This window comes from Macaca mulatta, chromosome 3, assembly GCF_049350105.2.
Source record: "Macaca mulatta isolate MMU2019108-1 chromosome 3, T2T-MMU8v2.0, whole genome shotgun sequence".
Lineage (NCBI taxonomy): Eukaryota > Metazoa > Chordata > Mammalia > Primates > Cercopithecidae > Macaca > Macaca mulatta.
This window is the reverse complement of record NC_133408.1, coordinates 59,191,576-59,208,849: the sequence shown is the minus strand read 5'-3', so window position 1 is coordinate 59,208,849 and position 17,274 is coordinate 59,191,576. Positions and strand designations below refer to the sequence as shown.

The following is a 17,274-nucleotide window of genomic DNA, read 5'->3' as shown; positions in this document are numbered from 1 at the left end:
AAATAAATAAATAAATAAATAAAAGAAGAGCACACAGGATAGCAGAACTTGTTGCAGCCACCTTGGAATAGAGAATCTGCCACAGAGGGGAAGTAGAAAGAATGTCAGAGTTTAAGATTTCAGAAATCTAGCCATCCGAAAGGATCACAAGAGCCATTCTTGTGGCGGCTTTGGGGAGTGGAAGCAAAGGTCAGAGCTGAGAAAGACGTGGGATGATGAGTCAGGCGAATTGCATGCTCATCCACGTGGACGCTGACATCCTCAGGAAAGCAGAAGGACTTCAGATAACAGAGGGCAAAACACGATTTCATTCTTTTGTTTTTTTAGAGACAGGCTCTTTCTCTGTCACCCAGGCTGGAGTGCAGTGGCGTGATCATAGCTCACTGTAGCCTTGAACTCCCGGGCTCAAGCAATCCTTCCGCCTCAGCCTCCTGAATAGCTAGGGCTACAGTGTGTGCCACCACGCCTGGCTAATATTGTATTTTTATTTTTTGTAGAGATGGAGTCTGCTATGTTGCCCAGGCTGGTTGGTAACTCCTGGCCTCAAGTGATCCTCCCACGTTGGCCTCCCAAAGCATTGGGATTACAAGTGTGAGCCACTGTGCTCTGCCTCAAAACACTCTTTTAAAAGCTTTTGTCTGTTTTTCTGGAGTGGTTAAATAATCTCTGTGGTGAGGACTTCCTTTTCATTTGGGAAAAGATATTTGCTGTGGGCTTATTGTTTCTGTAAAAATACTAGTAGCTAACATTTTTTGAGCGTCCATTCATTCATTCATTCAAAATATATATACGGGGGCCAGACACGGTGGCTCACACCTGTAATCCCAAGGCCAAGGCGGATGGATCACTTGAGGTCAGGAGTTCGAGACCAGCCTGGCCAACATGGTGAAACCCTACCTCTACTAGAAATACAAAAATTAGCCGGGCGTGGGTTGTGTGCCTGTAGTCCCAGCTACTCGGGAGACTGAGGCAGGAGAATCATTTGAAGCTGGGAGGAGGAGGTTGCAGTGAGCTGAGATCATGCCACTGCACTCTAGCCTGGGTGACAGAGAGAGACTCTGTCTCAAAAAAATAAATAAATAAAATTATATATATATATGTGTGTGTGTGTGTATATATATGTGTGTGTATATATGTGTGTGTGTGTATATGTACTGGGCACCTACTCTGTGGTTGGGGCCTATTCTAGATGCTGACACAGTTAATAAAACAAAGATTTTTGCCCTTTGGGGCTTCTAGTCTAGTGGGAGAGACGAGCATATACAAGATAAATAAGTATAATACATATTATGTTATATGGTGGTAAATGCTAAGGAAAATAATCAAAATCCTCCATGTGTTATTAGCTCATAGCACAGGGGTCAAGAGCTGGGGTCCAGGAGGTAGACTTGGAGTTTGAATTCTAGTTCTGCAACTTATTAGCCACGTGATTCTGGGCAGGCTATATTGCCTCTCTAAGCCTCAGTTTCCTCATTTGTAAAACATAAAAAACAATAGTTTCTACATCAAAAGTTGTTATCATGATTAAATGAGTTAATACAGACAAAGAACTAAGAATAGGATGGCAGGGGTGTGAGAAGTCATGGGCTTCAGAGTTCCTGCAGGTTACTGAGCTCTGAGACTAAGTTTAGGCTGGTGGCCAGGGTCCCAGCAGTGGGGTTCACGGAGCTTGGAAGGAGAGGACCCCAGTCGAGATACATCACAGGGGCCTCAGGACGGCAGTGTGCAGCGGAGTCTCAGCACACTTCAGGATTTAAGCCTAGGTCTAGCCTGCTGCAGAGCACAGGGAAGCCACCTCTGTTTCACTTTGAGGCAAGAACAAGGGAAGACCCTGGCCCTTGATTACACTGATAGATAAAACAGAGGAGGTGGGTTGGGAAATAATCCACTCATTATATCCTGGGAGTGAACAGAGCCTCCACATCAAATTGAGTGGTGATTTATTAAAGGGAAGCCAAGGCCGGGCACGGTGGCTCATGCCTGTAATCCCAGCACTTTGGGAGGCCAAGGTGGGTGGATCACCTCGTCAGGAGTTCAAGACCAGCCTGATCAACATGGTGAAACTCTGTCTCTACTAAAAATACAAAATATTAGTGGGGCGTGATGGCGGTCACCTGTAATCCCAGCTACTTGGGAGCCTGAGGCAGGAGAATTGCTTGAACCCAGGAGGTGGAGGTTGCAGTGATCCAAGATCATGCCATTGCACTCCAGCCTGGGCAACAAGAGTGAAACTCCGTCTCAAAAAAAATTAAAATAAATGAAGGGAAACCACACAGAGGGGTGGGGAGGAAATACTAGCATCGGACAGGCCTGGGTGCTAATTGAAGCTCTACCTTTTACAGTAATTGGGCAAGTTACTCAATCCTCTGAGATTGACTTCTCTATATAAAGTAGCTGTTCCTGTGGATGGCTTAAGGGGAGTGGGAGCAAAGATCATCAGAGTTGATGTGTGACTCAACTCAGAGTTGAGGATGAAAAGTGGGGATAACACCTACCTGTACTCTGGTAGATCATATGATGTTTATTTATTTATTTGTGGAGACAAGGTCTCACTCGGTCACCCAGGCTGGGGTGCAGTGACACAATCATGGCACACTGCAGCCTTGAATTCCTGGCCTCAAGCAATCCTCCTGCCTCGACCGACAGGGATTTACAGGCATGAGTTACTGTGCCTGGCCAGATCTCATGAAGTTTAAATATGACATAGCAACTGACAGGTAGACTTGCTCAGTGGAGGCCTCTTTTTTGCCTGATGGGTCAGCAGGGGTCCTGTGTGTACAAATGATGTTTACTGGTCCACACCTCCTCCAGGTTTTTAAAACTGAGCATTTTCTCTGTACTGACAATAATGAAATAACAGAATCCATTACCTTTTTAAAAAAATAGAATTATATTCAAATTTCTTTTTTTATTTTTTATTTTGAGACAGGGTCTCACTCTGTCATCCAGGCTGGAGTGCAGTGGCGTGATCATAGCTTACTGCAGCCTCTAACTCCTGGGCTTAAGCAATCCTCCTGCCTAAGCCTCCCGAGTAGGGGGGACCACAGGTGTGCACCACCAGGCCTGGCTAATTTCTATTCTTAGTAGAGATGAGGTCACTATGTTGCTCAGGCTTAACCTATCTTTTAAAGTGAGCAAAAGACTTGAATGGCACTTCACAAAAGAGAACATCTAAGTGGTCAAAAAACACATGGAAAAAATGCTCAAATTCATTAGTCATTAGAGAAAGGTGATTTAAAAACTACAAGGAGCAGCCAGGCATGGTGGCTCATGCCTCTAATCCCAGCACTTTGGGAGGCTGAGGCGGGAAGATTGCTTGAGTCCAGGAGTTTGAGACCAGCCCGGGCAAAAAAAGAGACCCCATCTCTAGCAGAAAATAAGAAAGAAAGAAAAAAAATTAGCTGGGTTTAGTGGTCCATGCCTATAGTCCCAGGAGCTACTTAGGAGGCTAAGACACGAGGATCACTTGAGCCTGGGAGTTTGAGGCTGCAGTGAGCTATGGTCATGCCACTGCACTCCAGCCTGGGTGAGAGAGTAAGACCCTATCTCAAAAAAACAAAAACAAAACAAAAGAAAAAAACAGGCCAGGCATGGTGGCTCACATCTGTAATCCCAGTACTTTGGGAGGCTAAGGCAGGCAGATCACTTGAGTCAGGAGTTCCAGACCAGCCTGGCTAACATGGTGAAACCCTGTTACTACTAAAAGTACAAAAATTAGCCAGGTGTGGTGGCATGTGCCTGTAGTCCAGCTACTCAGGAGGCTGAGGCAGGAGAATCACTTGAACCCGGGAGGCAGAAGTTGCACTGAGCCGAGATCATGCCACTGCACTCCAGGACAACAGAGTGAGACTCTGTCTCAAAAAGAAAGAAAGGGCCGGGCGCGGTGGCTCAAGCCTGTAATCCCAGCACTTTGGGAGGCCGAGACGGGCGGATCACGAGGTCAGGAGATCGAGACCATCCTGGCTAACACGGTGAAACCCCATCTCTACTAAAAAATACAAAAAAAATAGCCGGGCGAGGTGGCGGGCGCCTGTAGTCCCAGCTACTCGGGAGGCTGAGGCAGGAGAATGGCGTAAACCCGGGAGGCGGAGCTTGCAGGGAGCTGAGATCCGGCCACTGCACTCCAGCCTGGGTGACAGAGCAAGACTCCGTCTCAAAAAAAAAAAAAAAAAAAAAAAAAAGTTCATAGCAACTTAATTCATGATAGCTAAAAATGGGCCAGATGTCCATCAGTAGTAGAATGGATAAGTAAAATTGTGGATATCTAATATAATGGACTATTACACAGTAATGAAAATTAACAATCACTATTTGCAATAGCATGGGTAAACCTCCCAGACCTATTGATGAAAGAATCCCCATGATCAAGAGATCCCATCAACTGAGTAAAGGAATCTATAAGAAGGGAGGTTGCAGGAGTCCACTTAAATTTATTAAAACCATTAGGGATGTAGAGTGAGGTTTTTGGGTTTTTGTTTTTGTTTTTTAATCGGTGTGTCACTCTGTCATCCAGGCTGGAGTGCAGTGGGACAATATCAGCTCATTGCAGCCTCAATCCGCACTCCTGCCCCAAGCCCTCTGGGCTCAATCAGTCCTCCCTCTTCGGCCTCCCAAGTAGCTGGAACAACAGGCATGCACCACACCTTGCTAGTTTTGCATATCTTTTGCAGAGACCAGGGCTCCATATGTTGCTCAGGATGGTCTTGAACTGCTGGCCTCAAGCAATCCTCCTGCCTCAGCCTCTCAAAATGTTGTGAGCCACCCCACCCAGGCAGAGTGAGGATGTTTTTGAGGACTGTGGTAGATAGCTTCCTCATATTCATGTCCTGTGTAATCCTCTCCCTTTGAGCATGGGTTGGATTAGGGACTATTTTCTTTTTCTTTCTTTTTTTCTTTTTTTGAGATGGAGTTTCTCCTTGTAAGCCAAGTGGAGTGCAATGATGTGAGCTCAGCTCACTGCAACCTCCACCTCCCAGGTTCAAGCGATTCTCACGCCTCAGCTTCCCAAGTAGTTGGGATTACAGGCATGTGCCACCATGTCCGGCTAATCTTTGTATTTTTAGTAGAGATGGGGTTTCACCATGTTGGTCAGCTGGTCTTGAACTCCTGACCTTAGGTGCTCTACCCACTTTGGCCTCCCAAAATTCTGGGATTACAGGTGTGAGCCACCGCACCTGGCTGGACCTAGGGACTATTTTCTAAGTAGCAATAGACTACGTAAAAGTGATGGGATGTCACTTCTGGGATTAGTTTTCAAAAAAGGACTGTGATCTCACTCTCATTTTCTTTTTCTGTCTCTTCCTCTTTCCCCTCCCTCTCCCTGGGGTAAGCCTGCCGCTTCTCAACAAGAGGTGCAAGTGGACAGGAAATGATGTCTCCAGCCAACAGCCAGAGAGGACCTGAGGCCTGCCAGCAGCCGTGGAAGTGAGTTTGAAAGAGGAATCTGAAGCCTTGGGAGAGCTGCAGCCCTGGCTGACAGCTTGATTGTATCCTCGTGAGAGCCTGAGCCAGAGGACACAGCTAACCTCACCCAGATTCCTAGCCCATGGAAACTGTGAGGAAAAAAATAATTTATTGTTTCTTAAGCTGTTAAATTTGGGGTGATTTTTACCCAACAATAGATAACGAATACAAAGATATTGCTTAATACTCAAAATCACTATATAATGCCCCTGAAAAATTGAAAGCTGCAACCAGGGAAACTGAAAATCTCTAAGAACACTGTGTTTCTTCTTAAAGACAGTGAGAAAAGTACACACATCTGTTTTCCTTTTAGTTTTGGCCACTGGGAAGCTCAGAGCCAAATTTATGATGCAATTTTAATAACTGTGTAAGCCGCTATGGCCTGCTTATCTGTGTTCTTATTCCTGGCCTTTCATTTTATTCTGACTTTTCTTTTTCTTCGTCCTGATTGTATTAGCTCATCTTTATATTGTTCTATATTATATGACTTGTGGTAAGCCACCTCAAATTCAGCTTACAGAGAAGCAAGACAATCGTAAATTTTTTTTTTTTTTTTTTTTTTTTTTTGAGACTCTCACTGTATCGCCCAGGCTGGAGTGCAGTGGAACGATTTCGGCTCACTGCAACCTCTGCCTCCTGGGTTCAAGCGATTCTCCTGCCTCAGCCTCGCCAGTAGCTGGGATTACAGGCGCCCACCACTACACACGGCTAATTTTTTTGTTGTTGTGTTTTGTATTTTTAGTAGACACGGGGTTTCACCATGTAGGCCAGGCTGGTCTCGAACTCCTGACCTCAGGTGATCCACCTGCCTCGGCCTCTCAAAGTGCTGGGATTACGGGTGTTAGCCAATGTACCCGGTCCATAAATCATTTTTTAAAAAATAGTTTTTAAATTTAAAACATAGCTTTGCACATTAAAAAAAAAGTTTTGTACAGGTCGAACACAGAGTCCCACAGAGGTGGTGGTGGGAAGATTAGCTCATAGGAGTGTGGCTCTGGAGCTCCAAGCATTGGCCAGGGTTGATTTAGATTGGGTCAGAAATATCAAGTGATAACGACGAAAAAGGAGAAAAGGATGGCAATTGATTGCCATCCTCAGGAGGGGCCCACGGCTCGCCCAGTCACCCACAGTGGCATCCTTGCAATGTGCTCCTTACACTGCTCCTCTAAGCCCCTCCCTCGCGGACCCGCTCAGCCCCGCCCCTCCCCTACCCCGCCCCTCTCCTCCCCTGCCCCGCCCCTCTCTGCCCCGGGCTCCACCCCTCGCGCCCGCCGCCCCGCGCCGCGCCGCCTCAGCCTCCGCCGGCCGATCCGGCCTCCCCGGCGGTTGCGCACTCCACCCCCTCCCTCCACGCCCGCGCGCGCCTTCCCCGCCCCGTCCGCCTCACTCCTTTCGGGGCGGTTGGGCCGCGCTCCTGTGGGGGCGGGGCCCGGAGCAGGCGACCGAGCCAATGGGGCGCGGCGGCGGCGGCGGTGGTGGCGGCGGCGGCGGAGGCGGTGGCGGCAGCGGCGGCGGCTGGGTCGGGCCCCGACGGGCGGCGGCGGCTGAGGTGGAGGCGGAGGGAGGAGGTGGCGGCGGCGGCGGCGGGGGGAAGATGGCGGCGCCCGTCCTGCTGAGAGTGTCAGTGCCGCGGTGGGAGCGGGTGGCCCGGTATGCAGTGTGCGCTGCCGGGATTCTGCTCTCCATCTACGCCTACCACGTGGAGCGGGAGAAGGAGCGGGACCCCGAGCACCGGGCCCTCTGCGACCTGGGGCCCTGGGTGAAGTGCTCCGCCGCCCTTGCCTCCAGGTAACCGGCTTGGGGGAGTGGGCCGGGAGCGGCTGAGCGGGGCGAGGGCGGAGTCTGGGGGTGGGGAGCGCGCGGCGGGAGCTCAGGCCTGGGGGCGGCGGGGACCGGGCCTTGAGGGGACGGACGGGGTCGGGGCCGGGCGAGGGGCGGCTGCAGGGCGCTCCTGCCCGGGGGGCGGCCTCAGCCAAGGCCGCGGGGAGGAGGTGGCGGGGCCGCGAGGCAGCCGGGAGGGATGAGGTGGCAGAGTGCAGCCGGGAGGCCGGGGCGGACGCGGAGCGGTCGGGCGGGCTGGGGCCGGGCTGGGCAGGAGCGCGAGGGGGCTGCGGAGGGTGGGTCCAGGCCGGCTTGACAGGTTTCCTGGTTCTCGGGAGGCGGGCCGGGGATGTGGGACCCTGTCCGCCGCACCCGCAAGACCAGCGGCCACCTCTTGTTCCCCCGATCGCTGCAGCCGAGGCTTTGGGGCCGGCGCGGAGACAGGGGGGTTGCGTTTCCCACTGTCTTCCTGGTGCTAGGACAGGTGTTTCCGTGGTCAGGCCTCTTTGTACTCCAGCGCTAGTGAGAATTTGCAGACTTATTGGGACGGTGACATTTGCTGGCAAACACGAATTTGGCCCTACTCTGGAAGAAGATACCAGCACTTAACATATCTGATTTCTTGGATTCTCCCTCGTATATTTCAGTGTGCCAGGAGGGGAAAATGGTCTGAGTTTGGGTCTAGTTCAAGCTTCATTGGAGTAAAGGGCAAGTATGTTATGTGTATGGTGGTGTTTTAGGCATTGGGACGACTTTTAAACGTTGTTGCCTATTAGTATAATAGGATACCCACAACAGATTAAAAACACACCCTTTGCTAAACTGGAGCGATTGGTTTGTGTTACTAATCATTTTAGTTTTTTTTTTTTTAAATGTTGTAATTGGTTTGTCTGTTACGTTTTATTTTAATGCATTAAATTTTCCTAGGCAAGTTACTTTGAAAAAGGGGGAATTTACATTTCAAAAGTGGCTGCTGTTTTTTTTGTTGTTGTTTTTTTAAATGGGGCGATTAAAAAAATAAGTCGAAGGAATGATTTCAAAATGTATAGGTTACGATTTTAATAGAGAATATGTCTGATATTTAGATGTTTGTTAACAGTAGTCACATTTGAGCGATTTCTTCCTCTCCTTTTGATTGGTAAATTGGTATGTATCAGAAATGTGTAGCTCACTAGTTTATTTCAACTCACATATTGTTAATTATATGAACAAGGTAGCATTGGAGTTTGTCTTGTTATTGATTACAAAATTCAGGGAGCTGATCTTTCCACTTAGCCTTTTTCATGGACCAGATACTCTGTCTCATTTGCTCTTAAACCAAAATCCTGTTGCTTTTTAGAGGAGAAATAATTATCATAGGGCCAAATGAAACATTTTAAAAATGCATTTCAAATGTAGGTATCAGTTTACAGGGGAAGATACGTAGATGTGACAAAAAGCTCACATTTGTTGTTGGTTATTCAGAACAAAGTTAATAGGCTGATTAGACTCCCAGATACCCTTTGAAAACCACTGAGTGTCTTTTATGCAAACATTGTTATGTTATTTCCACTTTCAGAAAGGACTTTTAAACTTACAAGTACCTTCCACCCAAAGTTAGTTGAATGAATAAATATTTAAGGAAAACATTATGCAGCAGCACATTTCAAGTATTTAAGAAACAAGAACTAAAAATAACTTTTGATCCTAGTTTAATATGGAATTTAAGCAGAATTATTACCAATTTTAGATTTGTTTTCGAAACAAGTAGTCTGTAATAAATGGACCTTTTAACATTGGAGCATGGAAAGAGTACTTACTGTATGCTTAAGTTCCTTTTTTTTTTTTTTTTTTTTTGAGACGGAGTCTTGTTCTTGTCGCCCAGACTGGAGTGCAATGGCATGATCTCGGCTCACTGCAACCTCCGCATCCCAGGTTCAAGTGATTCTCCTGCCTCAGCCTCCTGAGTAGCTGGGATTAGAGACACCTGCCTTCATGCCCGGCTAATTTTTGTATTTTTAGTAGAGATGGGGTTTCACCATATTGGCCAGGCTGGTCTCGAACTCCTGACCTCAGGTAATCCAACCCGCCTCTGCCTCCCAAAGTGCTGGGAATCAAGCGTGAGCCACCGCGCCTGGCCTGCTTAAGTGCTTAAAATTGACTTTTCTTGGCTGGGTGCAGTGGCTCATGCCTGTAATCCCAGCACTTTGGGAAGCCAGCACTGTGGAAGGCTGAGGCATGGTGGGTCACACCTGTAATCCCAGCACTTTGGGAGGCCGAGGCGGGTGGATCATGAGGTCAGGAGTTCTAGACCAGCCTGGCCAACATGGTGAAACCTCGTCTGTACTTTCGTGTCCTTACTTTTTCCCATTTTCCCATAAATCGGTGAAAACTGCTGCAAACCTGCATCTGCCTGCCAGCTAACATTAAGTTAGCACTCTCTGCTCCCTTGGTTTGGTACACTGAGCTCAAATCTAAGGGATCTGGGTGGGCTTCCACCTCTCCCAGTTCTTAGACTTGTGACTTAGTCTTCATGGTGCTTCAGTTTCTTATGTTAAATAGGGATTTTAACACCTACTTAGGGCCGGGTGCAGTGGCTCACACCTGTAATCCCAGCACTTTGGGAGGCTGACACCTGGCAGATCTGTTGAGCTCAGGAGTTTCATACCAGTCTGGGCAACAGGGTGAAACCCAGTCTTTACGAAAAATACAAACATTAACCGGGCATGGTGGCACATGCCTGTATTTCCAGCTTCTTGGGAGGCTGAAGTGTGAGGATCACTTGAGCCTGAGAGAGAGAGGCTGAGGTCCGCAGTGAGCCATGATGGTGCCACTGCACTCCACCGTGGGTGGTAGAGAGAGACTCTGTCTCAAAAAAAGAAAAAATAAACAAAAAAACCTACTTTGCCAGGTTAGTGTTATGATGAAAAGTGATACATGTATGTTCCTGAAATAAAGCCTGTCCTCAGTTATAGCTGTTACCATTGATTGGAGATGTTCTTTTTTTTTCAGTGTTTGATGATAAATGCCTTTAGTTTCTTGTACATACTCATATGTTTAAACATTGTTGTTTTTTTGTTTTTTGTTTTTTTTTTTTGAGATGGAGTCTTGCTCTGTCGCCCAGGCTGGAGTGCACTGGCCGGATCTCAGCTCACTGCAAGCTCCGCCTCCCGGGTTTACGCCATTCTCCTGCCTCAGCCTCCCGAGTAGCTGGGACTACAGGCGCCCGCCACCTCGCCCGGCTAAGTTTTTGTATTTTTTTTTTAGTAGAGACGGGGTTTCACCGTGTCAGCCAGGATGGTCTCGATCTCCTGACCTCGTGATCCGCCCGTCTCGGCCTCCCAAAGTGCTGGGATTACAGGCTTGAGCCACCGCGCCCGGCCTAAACATTGTTTTAATGTAGTTTATTGCTGACTTCATGGCATAGTATAAAGACGTGTTCATTTAAAAGAATTTTGAAGTTGTGCAAGAGAAACTAATATGCAGAATATTTTATTTTTTATTTTTATTTTTATTTATTTATTTATTTTTTGAGACGGAGTCTTGCTCTGTAGCCCGGGCTGGAGTGCAGTGGCCAGATCTCAGCTCACTGCAAGCTCCGCCTCCCGGGTTTAGGCCATTCTCCTGCCTCAGCCTCCGGAGTAGCTGGGACTACAGGCACCCGCCACCTCGCCCGGCTAGTTTTTTGTGTTTTTAGTAGAGACGGGGTTTCACCGTGTTAGCCAGGATGGTCTCGATCTCCTGACCTCGTGATCCGCCCGTCTCGGCCTCCCAAAGTGCTGGGATTACAGGCTTGAGCCACCGCGCCCGGCCTTTATTTTTTATTTTGAGATGGAGTCTCGCTCTGTCACCCAGGCTGGAGTGCAGTGGCGTGATCTCAGCTCACTGCAACCTCCACCTCCCGGGTTCAAGCAATTTTCCTGCCTCAGCCTCCCAAGTAGCTGGGATTACAAGCGCCCACCACCATGCCCAGCTAATTTTTGTATTTTTGGTAGAGACGGGATCTCGCCATGTTGACCAGGCTGGTCTTGAATTCCTGACCTCAGGTGATCTGCCCGCCTCAGCCTCCCAAAGTGCTGAGATTATAGGCATCAGCCACTGCGCCCGGCCCTAATATGCAGAATATTCTATGTAGGTATTTTCTATATATTAGACCTCCTCTAAGAAGGGTTTCTTTGTAAGAATAGTACAAATAATCTGGAAAGGTTAATGGGCTTGACAAATCTATGTTTCTTAAAACTGTAAAAATAGTCCGGCTGTCCTCTGGTATATGTATATGTCCTATACATGTACATACATATGGTATGACGTATACCATAGGGGATTGGTTCCAGGACCCCTGTTCCTACTGAAATCTTGGCATACTCAAGTCCCCACTGTGGGCCCTGCAGAACCTGAATGTGAAATGTTGGGCCTCCATAAATGCAGGTTTCAGTCTGCATTTGGTTGAAAAAGATGCACATATAAGTGGGCCCACACAGCTTAAACCCATGTTCTTCAAGGATCCACTGCATTTGAAAATCAAGTCCACAAAAAAGTTGCCTTGTTTTACAAAATGTTGGATTACTACCTCTACCATATCTTAAAAAAAAAGTACCATCTATTTACTACCCCATTGAGATAATAAAACTTTTATAATTATAATATAACCCAGGGCTGGGCATGGTGGTTCACGCCTGTAATCCCATGACTTTGGGAGGCTGAGGTGGGTGGATCACCTGAGTTCAGGAGTTCGAGACCAACCTGGCCCACATGGCAAAACCCCCCCTCTCCTAAAAATATGAAAAATTAGCCGGGCATGGTGGTGGGCACCTGTAATTCCAGCTACTCGGGAGACTGAGGCAGGAGAATTGCTTGAACCTGGGAGGCGGAGGTAGCAGTAAGCCGAGATCGTGCCACTGCCCTCCAGCCTGGGCAACGAGAGGGAAACTCTGTCTTAAAAGAACCTAGAAGTATTTACTGCTTCTTGCTCTGTCTGAGACTCAGAGGTTAAGTGACTTGCCAAAGATAACACAGGTAGTAGCAAATTGAGACTTTGACACTTGGCTTCCAGAGTACTTATTTAAAGTCTCCTTTGCACCCCCATTTTAAAAATTAAATTCTTGGCTGGGCGCGGTGCCTCACGCCTGTAATCTCAGCACTTTGGGAGGCTGAGGCGGGTGGATCACAAGGTCGGGAGATGAAGACCATCCTGGCTAACACGGTGAAAACCCGTCTCTACTAAAAATACAAAAAAAATTAGCCAGGCGTGGTGGCACAAACCTGTAGTCCCAGCTACTCGAGAGGCTGAGGCAGGAGAATGGCGTGAACCCGGGAGGTGAGGTTGCAGTGAGCCGAGGTCATGCCACTGTACTCCAGCCTGGGTGACAGAGTGAGACTGTCTCAAAAAAAAAAAAAAAAAAATTAAATTCTTGTCTAGGTAATGCATTCACTGCTTCAGATTTGAAATATAAAAAATAAAAAAGCATGTACAGTGAAAAGTCTCCTTCTTATCCCTTCCACCAAACAGACAGTTCTCCCTCTCAGTAGACTGCTGTGAAACTTTTCAGAGCCGTTTGACGCATGGACAAACATCCATATGACCATATGATTCCTCCCTTTTTTTAACATGGGAGTATCACGTATGTGTCCTGATTGATAGCCTGCTTTTTGCTTGGCATTTGTTCCATTGCTCCCATATTTTAAATGCTTATATTCATATTTAGTGAAATGTTAATAACTGTTAGTTATTAGTTAATAAGTGTTAGAGAATTTGTTCTAGTAGTTTTGACTAACTAGGATGAATTTCAGAAATAAAATTCTTAACATTATCATTGTTTCTTGGTATGGAAATTTCAGAAGCAAGTTGAACTGAAAAGAGTCTAAGAGGAATAGAGAAATATCACAAGGAAGTGAATCTGGACTGTAGTAGAGATAAATGTTAATACTTACAGATAATGCTTACTATGTGCTAGGCAGTGTTCTAAATGTTTTGCCTATATTATTGAAGTCTCACAATAGTCCCATGAGGCGGGTAGCTTTTATCACCATTTTACAGATGAGAAAACTGAGCCAGGCAGAGACTAACTCTTGATCCAGGTAGTACAGTGGCAGAGGCCTGATTCTAACCCAGGCAGTCTGGCTCAAGAGTCCACGCTCTTTACCACTACTCTTTCTTTCTGTCTTCCTTTCTTCCCTTCTTTTTTTCTTCTTTCCCTCCCTCCCTCCTTCTTCCTTTCCCTCTCTCTTTCTTTTCTTTTCTTCCTTCCTTCTTTTCTTTTTCCTTCCTTCCCCCTTTCCCCTTTTCCTTCCTTCCTCCCTTCCTTCCTTTCCTTCCTTCCTTCCTTTTCTTTTTCTTTTCTTTCCTTTCCTTTTTTCTTTCTTTCTTTTCTTTTCTTTCTTCTTTCATTTTTTGAGACATTGTCTCACTCTGTCTCCCCAGGCTGAATGCAGTGGTGCAGTCATCGCTCACTGTAGCCTCAACCTCCCTGGGTCAAGTGATCCTCCCACCTCAGCTTCCTGAGTAGCTGAGTCTACAGGTGCACACCCCACCACCATGCCTGGCTAATTTTTTCTATTTTTCATAGTGACGAGGTCTCACTTTGTTGCCTGGGTTGGTCTCAAACTCCTGGCCTCAAGCAGTCCTCCCACTTGGCCTCCCAAAGTGCTGAAATTACAGGTCTGAGCTGCCACACCCAGCCTTTTACCACTACTTTAAATTCCACTTAGATCTAATACTGATAGAGTGATAACCATATCAACCAGGTTTTTAAAATATGCAAATAATAGTGCCAGCTTTTGTATCTGTATTGCAAAAATATATAGAGTTTGTATTATAGCTTTTACCTGTTTAGAGCACTTTTTGGAAAGGCAGGGAAATTACTGTTAAGGTGTTGGTATTCGAGAAGTAAGTTCCTGGAGTGTTTGCCTTTTAAGGTGTGTGGACGTGGTTTGTCACACCCAGTTAGCTAACAGATAGACAGTGGAGTGAGCTATCCGGAAGACTTACCAGGTTAGCCTAGGGAGGAAGGAGAAAGGGGTTCTGGGCACGTGGAGGGAGGGGGAGGGAGAAGAGTTTGTTTGAATCTGTCCTAGGTTGGGGTAGCTTTTTCTGAGGGAGGCCTTGTTGTGTGGACCTGCTGCATATAAAGACAGGAGAATTGGACCTGAGGTGTGGTGCTAGCTAAAGCACCACATAGATCTGGGAATTTAAGAGGAGTTTGTTTCCTCTGTCATTAGGAAGAACTTGAAAGGGTAGCAAACTGTGGTCATTTGAGAAGAATAGCAAGTGGTCATATTTGAATGTAACATACTCAACTGGGTTGGGAAAGAACCAGAATCTAGATGTTGGTCATAACAAGTACAAAACTAGGCATTCTTGTAAACCATGTACTCTTTTTTTTTTTTGAGACGGAGTCTCGCTGTGTCACCCAGGCTGGAGTGCAGTGGCGCGATCTCGGCTCACTGCAAGCTCCGCCTCCCGGGTTTACGCCATTCTCCTGCCTCAGCCTCCGAGTAGCTGGGACTACAGGCGCCCGCCACCACGCCCGGCTAGTTTTTTGTATTTTTAGTAGAGACGGGGGTTTCACCATGTTAGCCAGGATGGTCTCGATCTCCTGACTTCGTGATCCACCCGCCTCGGCCTCCCAAAGTACTGGGATTACAGGCTTGAGCCACCGCGCCCGGCCTAAACCATGTACTCTTGTAAACAGTGATAAGACGGAGCACTGAGTCCTGGGCTTTTCTTCTATAAAGTTCTTGTACAGGCTGAGGATCCCTAATCCGAAAATCCAAAATCTGAAGTGCCTCCGTGAGCATTTCTGTTGAGTGTCATACTGGCACTCAAAGTTTTGGATTTTGGACCATTTTGGATTTTGGACTTTCAGATTTGGGATGCTCAACCGGTTAAATGCACATATTCCCAAATCTGAAAAAATCACAGATTCGAAGTATTTCAGCTTCAAAGTGTATCAGATAAGGAATATTCAACCTGTACTACATTGTACTAGGCTTGTATTAGATTATCAGTTTTCAAAATTTGTATCTCAGAATCCCTGTTCTCTGTCAATGAAACAGGGATTTTATACACCTTTGATTCACATTTTAATGTCTTAAACTTTGAAATATTATGAATGTTTATACACACTCAAATGCATCTCATGCTAAATTTTAATATATTAGAGACAACTGATTTGTACCACCAGGTTATCTCAAGAGAGTTCTACTGAGTGAAAACAAGTGAGAACCCTAAAAGGTTACATACTGTATGATTGCATTTATGTAACGTAATTGAAATAACAAACCTGCAGAGGTGGAAAACAGATTTAGTGGTTGCTAGGAGTTAGGAATGGGAGGTGAGGGGTGGTGTGGTTATAAAGTGGTGGCATGAGGGAGCTGTGTAGGGATGGAACAGTTCTGTATCTCAGGTGTGATTATACAAAGCTGCAAATGTGATAAAAATTTCATACAACCAATCACATACTGCATACAAATCCTAGCATACTCAAGTCCCATTTTGCATACAAAACTGGTGAAACCTGAAGAAACTAGGGATTGTACCAAGGTCAGTTTCCTGATGGTGACAGTTTAGTAGAGTTTAGTAGAGTTACATAAGTTATATAACATTGGAGGAATTTGGGTGAGGGTACTTGGGACCTCCCTGTGTACTTTTTTGTAAATTCCTGTGGTTTATAATTATAGTAATTTTAAAATAAAAAGTTGGCCAGGCACAGTGGCGCCCGCCTGTAATCCCAGCACTTTGGGAGGCCGAGGCAGGTGTATCACCTGAGGTCAGGAGTTCAAGACCAGCCTGGCCAACATGGTGAAACCCTGTCTCTACTAAAAATACAAAAATTAGCTGGGCATGGTAATGGGTGCCTGTAGTCTCAGCTACCTGGGAGGCTGAGGCAGGAGAACCACTTCAACCTGGGAGGCAGAGGTTGCAGTGAGCTGAGATCATGCCACTTCACTCCACCTGAGCGACAGAGCAAACTCCCATCTCAAACCAAAAAAAAAAAAAAAAAAAAAAAAAAGGCTGGGCACAGTGGCTCACGCTTGTAACCCCAGCACTTTGGGAGGCCGAGGCGGGAGGATCACCTGAGGTCAGGAGTTCGAGACTAGCCTGACCAACATGGTGAAACCCTATCTCTACTAAAATTACAAAATTAGCCAGGCGTGGTGGTGCATGCCTGTAATCCCAGCTATTAGGGAGGCTGAGGCAGGAGAGTTGCTTAAACCCAGGAGGCAGAGGTTGCAGTGAGCCAAGATCACGCCATTGCACTCCAGCCTGGGCAACAAGAGTGAAACTCCGTCTCAAAAAAATAATAATAAAATAAAAAAGCAGTGCATTTAGAATATATGAGAGAAAATAAGCAAAAGGAAGAAAATGTAAATTATCTGTAATGCTCACACCCAGGACAACAATCCTTGGAATAGAGTGTCTCACTTTGTGTGTAGAACTGAAACTTTTAAAATGCCATTTTATTTTTTGATTAAAATTTTTTCTTTCCTTTTTTTTCCTCCTTAGAGTTAGAAAGGATAAAAATGTTATTGACTAGTAAAACTGTAGCTTTATGTTGATACTTTGAAATTTTAGGCTAGTGCTTGTTTGTACATGTAACATTATATAAGCACATTCAGTAGTATTAGAACTATTGCATTATGCAATAACGTGACTGCTTAATGCATATATCAGGATTAGTACATATTGTAAAGTTTTTATTTTTTACCAAAAAGTTTATGACTACAAAGTATTCATTCCTTAACACTATTACAGAATTAAGTTAGAAATGTTTTACTTTTAAAACCTCTGGACAGATGTAATTAAATCCTTAGATGGCGTTAATGTACTATTTAAAAAACACACACAAAACATTATTATTTGCAAAACATGCTTTATCATCTATTCATCTTTGTGAATCAGGTTTTTCTTGATACCATGCAATCAAAACAAAACAAATTTGACGTAAGACTGCCCAGTCATCCATAATTTAAAGTTGGTGTTCATCAGAAGAATTTTATTGTTCTCATTAT

General features: G+C 45.9%; 1 protein-coding gene across 1 annotated transcript in view; it reads left to right on the top strand.

The window, feature by feature from the left end:
* Positions 1 to 7,050: 7,050 nt before the first annotated feature.
* The window catches only part of VKORC1L1 (vitamin K epoxide reductase complex subunit 1 like 1), a 78,493-nt gene continuing 68,269 nt past the window's right edge, over positions 7,051 to 17,274 (top strand). The window contains 1 exon segment of the mRNA NM_001266931.2: positions 7,051 to 7,251. Within this exon segment, the coding sequence (NP_001253860.1) occupies positions 7,058 to 7,251 (194 nt within the window). The 5' untranslated portion in view covers positions 7,051 to 7,057.